This window comes from Hippocampus comes, unplaced genomic scaffold, assembly GCF_001891065.2.
Source record: "Hippocampus comes isolate QL1 unplaced genomic scaffold, H_comes_QL1_v1.1 scaffold169, whole genome shotgun sequence".
NCBI lineage: Eukaryota > Metazoa > Chordata > Actinopteri > Syngnathiformes > Syngnathidae > Hippocampus > Hippocampus comes.
Genome location: NW_017806049.1, coordinates 148,186 through 159,476, shown reverse-complemented (window position 1 = coordinate 159,476; position 11,291 = coordinate 148,186). Strand labels below are relative to the sequence as shown.

General features: G+C 41.3%; 1 protein-coding gene across 1 annotated transcript in view; it reads left to right on the top strand.

Moving 5' to 3' along the window:
• adck1 (aarF domain containing kinase 1) overlaps nt 1–10,468 on the top strand; it is a 51,891-nt gene extending 41,423 nt beyond the window's left edge. The window contains exons 9-11 of the mRNA XM_019892981.1: nt 1,504–1,701; nt 8,025–8,218; nt 9,969–10,468. Coding sequence (XP_019748540.1) covers nt 1,504–1,701; nt 8,025–8,218; nt 9,969–10,128 — 552 coding nt within the window. The 3' untranslated portion in view covers nt 10,129–10,468. The remainder of the gene's footprint in view (nt 1–1,503; nt 1,702–8,024; nt 8,219–9,968) is intronic.
• Nucleotides 10,469–11,291: the final 823 nt, after the last annotated feature.

Sequence of the window (11,291 nt, the reverse complement as noted above, 5' to 3'; positions counted from 1 at the left end):
GACGACAGGGCAAACGACGCACACACTCAACGTGAATATCGCGAGAGTTTGCACCGATGTAAACCCTCTACACAAAAATGTAGAGGGTTGTTTGAAAAAAATGCCGACCGTAAAGTTTTTTTTCGACGTAGAAATTCTCGGTCGGTCGGGTTACCAGAAACACACTACTTTTTTTTCTACGCCTTATATAGAGTCCTGGCTGCGGTTGTTATGCATCCACGAGATGGAGCTACACTAAAAGAATACAATACAATACAGCTTTATTTATATCGAGCCTTCACAACCGCTGCAGCTGGAAAAAGCGCTTTACAGAACGTTTAAAATACTACTTCCAAGAAATCAGAATATTGATCCATATGTAGCTCCCTCAGGATGTAGCATGAAGCACGACACAAAGTCCATAAAATTAGAGGGTTTATTTAGTGGTGTTAGCTCCTTTTCTGCAGGCGGCTAAAAACTTTGTATTTTCGCAAAATATCTGAAAACTCCAGTCACCACCAAAATTGGTATGCACATTCCTCATCCTGTTCACTTCAACCTGTAAAAATATTAAAACGAACAACACAGTACAATAGGGGCTGCAGGTCGCAGTCACCCTCCCACGGGACCTCCGTGTCAGGGATGCCACTCAGGCAGCCGAGGAGCTCCACCGTGTTCCCATCGTTCATGCACCCATAGCGGGGTGAACGTTGTCATTCTCTCTTAAGTTACCTTTGGAGATGCTAATCATTTGTGATATTTTCAGAGGCTGAAGTGGGCGTAAGTAGAGATGTCCACATACATTTTGTTGCCATTTGAATGCAATTTTTGGACATTATATACAATGTATGTACAACAATTTTGAATGGCTAAATTGTGTCCGGTTCCTCCGCTGAAAATGCAAGCTCATATCATTTTCCTGATAGAGCCTTTGAGTGAAAAATGGGCCATCCCGGCGGATGATCTCAGTGTTTACTTGTCGTTGCTAGCTACTTACTAGCAAAAAATATGGTTTACAGTTTAAATACATAGTTAATAATCCAATTAATGGACTGAAATTACATTTAGTGTCTGGAAATTTTTTGAAATACGAACTCTTAGCCTATGAAAGCGAATCAAAAGAGAAGCACTAATGCTGCACTCGCTATAAGAGTAAAGCTCAAATCCTTTTTACGATGTTCACCCAATTCCACAAACTCCAATAAGTAATAAAATCCAAGCAATGATTCAAGAAAATGTAAAAAATAAAAAGACACATTTTGTGTCTTATATGTTGTGTTATTATTATTATTTTCTCATTTTATGTTAACTGTTCTTTTGATGGCGGCGCGGGCACCCGCAGCGGCTCCTCTTGTTGTCTTGTCTGGTTGAGAGGGAAGAAATTTCATCTGTGCTATACGTTGCACATACAGCGCATTTGACAATAAAGTTGTACTTGACTTGACTTGGTTGCAATGCAATACATACTGTACTATGTATTTTATTTAACAAGCAATTGCCACTTTGAATACTTTTTGTACCCAGGTCTTACAACCAGACTTCAGAGTAAACTACTGCCGGCTCTGGCAGGCTCTGATTCAACAGGACATGCCCGGGGTGGAGCGTTACAGTCGCAAACTGGGAGCTGGTGACCTATACCCACTGTTTGCTTGTGTACTCACCGCTCGTTCCTGGACTGCCGTCAACTCTGGTATCAGTTCTGTGCCTGTCACACTCTCAGAGGTAGGATTTCTATTGGTTGGACAGATTTCCAACAGGCAAGAGGTCTCGAAGACTGAAACCACTCAACTGAGTTTTAATTATATAACATTTTAAATAGGACTTGGCTCTTGGCACAAATTCTGGTTACTTCCCACTTCTTTTTTTTTTTTTTTTTTAAATCGCTCACCATCTCAGGTGGACAGCATTTGACTGTTTACATTTGATTGCACAGCACACTTCTTGGTTGCTCTTAAAATGAGGCACTCTTTGGGTCTTATAACGATGCCAGTAGAGAAAAAGATCGATGTTTCCTTCGGATTCCAAAGATAATTATGCACCAGGGCCGGGAGATATTCACAGCGTGGTTACTGTAAGTGCAATAGAGCCGAGCATTTTTCTCACTCACTTAAACAGCTTCTTCGGAAATGTCTGACATCACTAGAGCACTGCTACAAATGTTATTATTCAAGCTGATTTGCCATCGTGGTAGACATCTGAGTCGTACAGAGACCCTCAGTGCCACTCAGCAACGCTCCATTCCATGGTCACCGTCCTTCACCACCTACACAATGAATGGGGTTGACAATAGGGTTGTTCACACGGCATCGGTGCTGCACCGATGTATTTTGTTGCGATATATCTTACACCGGTGTAAATTTTGTGGAGCGTTCACACATATAAAGCTGCTTACTAAGGAGAAGTGTGTTAACCCCGGTGCAGCCCCACTTGCGTTCACACGGCAGTTTCTGCGGCCGTGCAATAGTAATAATACGGAAATGAAACATGCGCATGTGTAAAGTGGACTTCCTTTTCTCCGCCTTGTTTGTGACATATCGAAAAACCATGGTTTATACTTCTCCAGACAAATCAACGCTGTGGTCTATCAGACACCGTAAAAAGGATGAGAGAGAGAAAGTGTTGCAGCTCCGAAACAGAGACCTGTCGTGTTGGTTCTTTTTAAAACATACACTTTATTAATTTGTTTAACACAAGCAACTACAGGCACGTCTTTCTCATTCGCCGTCTCCGTGCCTTCTGCTCAAGAGGCGTTCACTGACCACCCCCGAAAACGTAAATCAATGATGACTTCAATGAAAAGCAAACATGCGCCAAACAGAAAATCAAGAGAGGAAATCACAAAATAAATTCTATGGGGAATTCTATGGGGGGGGTTTGTGAACACACAACAAAGGAACAAACTACACAAACAACTACGTGACAGTCCAGTCTCCTACAAAAGGAAAGATGACCAAAGTACAACAGAGCACGAAAGCAACGCATTCTACCCGTATGTAATCAACTCTTTTCACACGTAGCGAGTCTACCCCTGTAGCGTTCACACGTCCCATTTTATATCGGTGCTGTCCCGCAAGCTAGCATTTACTCCGGAGGAAATTTTTAAACCACCTCCTGAGCAGGGTTAAATTTGCTCCGGTTTAAACTGTTTTCAGGGGCGACACCGGTATAACTTAGTATGTGTGAACGCTCTACGGGGGGCAGCCCCGGTGCTACACCGGAGTCAAAGTTGCCGTGTGAACACTCCTAAAGGTGCGCTAAGTTCAGAATGAAAAGGGTTCTAAGAGTGTGCACTAACAAGACAAAAGTTTTTGGAAGGCGTATATCTTGTTACAACTGGAGTTAATGTTACACCGCATTTCAGAAAAAGAACAGCATACCAAAAATCTAACATTGTGCTGGTTGCGTGGCTGCTTTGTGAAGGGCAAAATTCAGCCATCAGTACATCACTTCAAGTGGAAGTGCACCTGGCTGATGCAGCAGGACAATGATCGGAAATACGCCACAACGTTGACTTCCAATGTCTTAATAACAAATTGTCACTGTCTTATGAAAAGCATGTCTGTCCATTTTTGTCATTTTTACTGGAATGGTGCGTGAGCATTTCGGACATGCCATTAACGTAAACATTTTTTTAAATGACAGAAATGGACATACATGCTTTTCACAGCGCATTGACAAAACCAAGGTTTAGGTGTCACATAGTCCAAGGACGGACTTGAATCCGATTGAAATGCTGTGGCATAACCTTAAAAACACTCCAGTGTTGATGAATTAAAAAAATATCTCCACGGGGATGTGAAGGACTCATAGTGAGTTCGAGAAAATGCTTGATCTCAGTTGGCGCTGCTGAGGTTGGCCCAACCTTTTTTTAGCTGCAGGGGACAATTACTTTTTCACATAGAGCCAGTAACCTGTAGCTTTGAATATTTTTTTCTCCTTGAGTAAAACTGTCCTTTGAAAACTGCAGTTTGTGTTTACTCGGTTTATCTTTATCTGATCTATACAGTGCTGTGAAATAGGATTTACCCCTTCCTTATTTCTGTATTCTTTGCATATTTTTCCACATGCAAAAGTTTCAGTTCATCAAAGCAATTTTAATATCACACGGAGACTCCGCGGACGGCCCAGTGGCCAACTGGTTAGCGCGCCGGCCTCACAGTGCAGAGGTGCAGGATTTGATTCCGGCTTCACCTTCCTCTGTGGAGTTTGCATGCTCTCCCTGTGCCTGCGTGGGTTTTCTCCGGGTACTCCCGTTTCCTCCCACATTCCAAAAACCTGCGTGGCAGGTTGATCGAACACTCCAAATTGTCTCTCGGTGTGAATGTGAGCATGGATATTTGTTCATCTGTGTGTGCCCTGCGATGGGCTGGCAGCCAGTTCAGGGTGTACCCCGCCTTCTACCTGAAGACGGCTGGGATAGGCTCCAGCACGCCCCGCGACCCGTGTGAGGATAAAGCGGTTCAGAAAATGGATGGATGGATGGAGCTTAGGTGAGGTACCTATATTGATAAGGTTTTACCTGGAAAATGTTCTTTTCTAAGATTGCTATTTCCCAACAAAAGGGCTGAGAACCGTTTTGTGATGAAAGCAAATTACTTTTTCAGACATTTTACTCGCTCTGGCCACCACTACCCCACGTCTCTTGCATAAAATAACTTGGATCTATCCATTAGAGAGGAAAACCTGAAATTGCTCGCACCGATTTCCCCTCCTGCTGGCTGCGTTCCCTTTGCCTTGTGCACTTCCAATTATTGCCGCACTTGCTATGAAATTCCTTATTGTCGCTTTGCAGATGCAAATGAGAACAGTTCTCTTAGTCCCACTGACAGCTGTGAGGCTTGCTATATTTCCTCCTATAATTGCGACTAATTGTTATTCTTCAAGCAGAGCACAAACTGCTGCTGTTGTGACTGTGGTGACTGTTTATCACACGCTTAGGATGGCATGTTGTCTTTTGATCCTGATGTGTAACCTGCATGTTTTTCTGTAGTGGCGGGGAATGTTTGCTACTGCAGCGATGGATGACCAGGCGTAGGTTGAAGGCCTTTATTGAATGCATTTTTCTAATGCCAATAAGGCATGTTTGATAGTTTATTAGTTGATATCTGTGGAGAAGAATCTCTAAATCACAAGTTGGTGACGAATTGTGAAAAAGTGCATCATCTAAATGACTCATGAATCCATTTTCCAATCCACTTATCCTCACAGGGGTCGCGGGGCATGCTGGAGCCTATGCTAGCCGTCTTCGAGCAGAAGGCGGGGAGCCCCTGAACCGGTTGCCAGCCAATCGCAGGGCACACAGACGAACAACCATCCGTGCTCACACTCACACATTGAGACAATTTAGAGTGTTCACCTGCCATGCATGTTTTTGAAATGCGGGAGGAAACCGCAGTACCCGGAGAAAACCCACGCAAGCACGGGGAGAACATGCAAACTCCACACAGGAAGGCCGGAGCCGGAATCGAACCCTGCACCTATACACTGTGAGGATGACACGCTAACCAGTCGACCACCGGGACGCCCTAAAGGATTCCATGTTTTTGTAATGATATGTTATTCATCTTACATATTATTACATGAATATGAATTAATTATTAGCCTATAGTATCTATGACAGTAATTCATAACCAGGGTGTCATCAACAAAAGAATAGATAATTGAAACACGTCAGCAACAACTTTCATTATTATGTCAGTGAGCCGCTGTGTCGTGCTTTTGTCGTCACGTCAAGGAGCTCACTTGAGTTGAGCAGGCTACAGAAATCCTACTTTATTCTGTTTTGAAGTGAGACAATGCAACACTCTCTCTTGGTGCTGCTGTATATTCATTATCCAGTTTAACAAACATCAAAAGGTGAAGCGTTAGATAGTTTGCCGAGCTGGACAAAAGACACATTTTTGGATTCACTTGTCTTTTATTTTGCCTTTTCAACTGTTCATTATGTGGTCATGTATGTAGCATGGACTTTGTGCCATATTGTTGATCATGGAATATATTGTGTTGTTGAGCTGCGCCATAATGGACAGTATATAGGCAGAGATTGTCATTGCCGTTCATCTGCGAACGACAGTCATATTGCAGTTGTCATCGAAGGGCAGATTTACAGTGTTTACCGGGTTGCACAGTAAAGCAGTAAATTGCCTTCAAAGACAGGATGTCTTGTTAGTACCCCCCCGCCCCCCACACACACACACACACTCGCACACGGTGTGAGCGTGCACTTCACAAACATTTATACAAATGATTCCGTAAATAAGAGCCAAAACGTTCTTACTTCAAGTTATTTGCGATTCCCAGATGTAAAACGAATGATTAAACAGCGAACGTTCGATACCTAAATGCTACCACACAGCGAAAGGCAAACAATCAAAATGAACACCAGTGTCACGATAAATTATAAACCTTGAAACAACACATGCAGCAGTGCAGGCTGTTGTATACTTCGCTGCTTGTGTGATTACTATTTATGAGAACACGGTAAGCAATTGCGCACCTGCGTTTAATGTAACGCTCTTTAAATGCAATGGCGATGTGCGTTCATAGCAAATAGTTTTGGAGGAAGCAGAGGAGTGGTGTGGACAGCTTGGGCTATGTTGAAGGGCCAAACTTAGTTGTACACAAAAGCGTGTTTTGTTTAAACCGGGAGAGCCCAACCAGTCAATATCACACTGCTCCCAAGTCAAACGCGAGGGGTATAGGGGAGAAAAAAAACTGTATAAAACACAATCCATGCTCTCTTATTGGGGCTGATTTGCCTGTGTTAAGAGTGGTGTCATTCTTGAACCTTGAGGTATTTTGGGAGGAAAAACGCATTGGGGAACTGTTAACCCATTCAGGGGCAGCTGTTACTACAGTGGACAGCTTATGTTATCAGGTTACAGTGTGTATGAAAGGGTTAAATTGAAAAGACACACACACACTGTGCCTCCATTAATTTGTCTTTCCATGACTCGGTTTCTTAATGTGCATTTATGTTTTAAAAGATGACGATACAGTGGTACCTCTACTTACGAACGTCTCTTCATATGAAATTTTCGAGTTACGAAACGCCTCAACAGGAAAATATTGCCTCTCGTTAGGACAGAAATTTCAAGATATGAAGGCTAAAAATACAGTATGGGCTGCTACTCACAGTTCAGAGTTTCCTGAATGCAACATATTTATAGCTGCTCTGCCATTGGCTATTACATAACATCATCCTGTCATCCTATTGGCTAAGAGGGACCTCCACCCAATGTGTCTGTGCGTAAAATAAATATTTGTCTATGCAGCGTCCTCGTCATTCGCCCCACGGGCCATGAGACGTTCCGATAGCTTTACGTAAATGTGAATCACCCAAAAAAAGTGTTCACCAGTCGGACAATCGTTCACTATGCTGATGTTTGCCATGGACATTTTCGAAGGATTGTTAAAAGTCGACAAAACCAAATGTTCTTGGATCAGTTCTTTACAAAACACCAGACAAAAACCACTTTTGAGAGAGAACATGATCTAAAAAGGGCAAAAAACGACAAGGACGCAGTTAAAAATTAAATGACCATCATTTTTATTGATGGTCATTTAATTGACTCTATTCTTTGTTTTTTACATTGTGCGCAACTCTCATTTATCGCGCAATAATCTAATTGTAACATGTATTTGTTACGTATTTTGATGAATTTGTATGCTTTAGAAAACATTTCTGTCTGAATTTTAGGGGGCTTGGAACAAATTAGGGCATTTACATGGAAAACGCGTCTCTCCAAATTGGAACAAATTAGGGCATTTACATGGAAAACGCGTCTCTACAAACAATATATTCTTGTGAAGAAATTTCTTCCAGAACCAATTAATTTCATAAGTAGCGGTACCTCTGGAAGAAATTTCTTCCAGAACCAATTAATTTCATAAGAGCGGTACCTCTCCACATTATTTTTCAGTCGATTTTTCAAATGTGTTTGTCCTGTCTAATTCTATCACTGATGATCCCAGACATTTTAGACCATCTTAGCAAAAACGTTGAGCTTGGATCATCGGTAACTATAACTCTCTTTTCCTGTCAGGATGTCGAAATACGGACCAACGCAGCTCTTTACCTGCCCCAAATCAACGACCTGTTGAACAGAGTTCCCCGGCAGATGTTGCTGTTATTGAAGACCAATGACCTATTGAGAGGAATTGAAACCACGCTACAAACAAGAGCGTCGTCGTCCTCCTTCATCAATATGTCGCGCTGCTGCATACGTGCTTTGGCCAGGTACAAAATTAAGTAAATAAATAAAATAATAATAATAAATCACAGTTAACTAACTTGCAATATTCCTATATTTTGGTTATCTCGGCTCCTGTCCAATTTTATAATGATGCTACAATTAATAAGCATGTGGAAAAAAATCAAGTGTTAAAGTTAACTTGTCAGTTGTCAGTTCCGTTTTTCTTGCAGCAGTTAATTGGTATTATTTTGGCCCATTTTTTTGTTCAAATATCTGAACCAATGGCTGGGTTCTGTTCTTGATTTGATGCTCAACAAAGACACAAGACTTTCTTTTTAGAGGATAACGTCACTGTGAGATACTGTCCGAGTAAGCCTGTATCAACGTTCAATATCAACCCAAATAGAAATATTATTTTTCCAGAATATTTTTCAAGGACAACTTACTTTTATGGAAAATACAAAGCAATAATCCTTTTTTTTTTATGTAGAGCACTTTCACAGGACCTGCAGCTGTAGCAAAACACTTTCCAGAACAATAACAATGACACAACAGAACACAAAACATCGACAGTAATCAAATCGTAGGCTAATAACTATTCTACATACGCCTTGTTATTAGAAGTGGTTATAGCTAAAAGAGGAGAAAGAGCTCTTGAAAATGGCTGCCAAATGCAGTGCCATCATGGAAAAAAAATGCATTGTGTTGTGAAGTGTGGGCCCAATCAAACATCAATGTGTTTCAGATTAGAATTGATTTTCTCTATAAGAACTCACACATAGAATCCATACCACACAATGTTTAGCCATAAAAATAAACATAGCTGTCGCAAATGTGGCTCCACCACAATGCAAGTTGTGCTTTGTTTTTCACTTCAAAACAAGCTATATAAGGACCCAGGGATGTAGACGACAGATCAGTGACAATTGTTCAAGTATGTACAAAGCTGGCGCTGCGATTGCGGTCATGCTGTTCGACGGAGGTGGTGGGCAGGATCTGGAGGGTCTGTGCCTGTGGATCACTGTGGGTCACATACACCCAAACAGATTTGCTGCCACAGCATTTGTCAAAAATGTAATCTACCTAATGTGTCTCTTTGTTACGTGGACTTACACATGCCGTACCATAGGCCGTGACGGTGACTCTACGTTCGACGCTAACGCTAGTCTAGCTAGCCTTGTTAGCGCACTGGCTCGTTACCTAGTGGGTTAGCAGACATAATAAACTGTCTACTTACCATTGAGTGTCCCTGTCCTGTGGATGCGTACATGAAGCGAGTTGAACGGCCCCAACAGCAGTGTGCTGGTTTACTGATGGCTAATAGCGGGTAATAGCAACTAGCCGGCGACGGACAAGAGTGGGCCGAGGGAAGAAACTTGTATCGGGGATTTATACAGGTTTATAAAAATCAACCACACTGTTGTGTCTTTATCTGGCAAAATTGAGAACAGCTTGCTCAGAGACACATTTTTCGAAATCCATGTTAACCTAACAAATAATGTCATGCTAATAGAAGTGACTGAGAATTACATTTTACAATCTATGTCCCGCATTAATGTGTACAAACATTATTCTGCAAGTCATTTGAGCTCCTTGATAATGTGATGTGAATTTATAACCCATTAATTCAGCGCAACTTTATTTTTGAGTCGACTGTCCGAGGACAGCTGGGATCGGCTCCATCACGCTCTCGTGAGGAGGAAGCCGTTCAGATCATCGATAAATAAATATAAACCTGTTGTTTGATTTAGACTTTTTATAACTTTGGGTTTTTTTCTCTGCTTTGACTGACAGACATAAAAGGAGTAAGATTGAATCCAGAAGGAGACGTCTGCAAATCACACTGACAGAGTGCTTCAACCTCTGCAGACTTAGTATGTATGAGTTATTTCTATGGTTGAAGGGTTCTCTGTTGGGACTCAGGGTTTCTAATCTACTCGCATTTTTACACTGAGACATATTCAAATTCTACAACTTGTAGATGCACACCGAATCTCTATCTGCTTGTCTACTTGTCTCACAAATTACTTAGTGGTTTACATGTTAATGTTGGAAAATGAAGTCAATACTATATCCAGTACTGTTAAGTACCGACACATGTTTGAGTATTTGGATCAAACCAACCTTTGGACCATTGATGCGGTGCAATCATATCATACCTCAGGATGCTACAGTTGTATCCAGTATTTGCTGTAAACTCAAGGTAGTAATTATTTGTTTAACAAACGCGAGTTACTGAGTCAATCATTCCACTAATCACATTCTTGTGGAAAGATCATTAACACACAAACACACACAAACACACAAGCGCACACACACACACACACACACACACACACACACACACACACACAATTCTGCTTAATCATAATTTCCTTTTAACATCAAATTTTTAATTAGAAGCCATGTATAAATGGGTTGTTGTACTGTTTGTCAACTGCTCAGGGCTGGGATTTCATGCCAGGCACTGCAGCATTATATTTTCACAATAAAACTGTCACTGTAAGCATTTTTGGCAGTGTTATTTTTTAAAAGTAGTATCTTCCTGTGCTGCCATTGAAGAGGACACAATTGTAATCCCATTATGTGCTGAGATAAAATTACCCAAATTAGAAATGAAAACATCCTGGTATATTTCAAAATGTCACTTCTTTCAAAGAGGCAGTCAGAAATGTTTCCTGAATTGGTGTCTTACCTACCATGAATATGTTTGCATGCCGTCAATATTTATGTTCAATTTCCGATTTTAAAACATTTGGAGAGTTAACTCCCGCATTTGAATAACCACATTTAAGCGGCAACTCACGGACATCGTAAGGCAAATAGACCTAATTTCCGCCTCTTACTTTTATATTTTATTTTATTTTATATGATGTTCATGTCAGCACCCACAGTAATAAAGCAATCGTTTTTTGGGGGCGTTTTTTTTTTTTTTTTTTAATATATATTTCCAAAATTGGGCTTTTGAGCTGCGTCTCTGAGCTTCGCCATGATTATTTACCTCTGCTTGTGTATTTCGTCCATGTTGCACGTTAGACGTGCGGACTTATACACTCCACATGTCTATGTGTGTCTGTATACACACACAGTCATTTTCGCCGTAGAGACACAAAATAA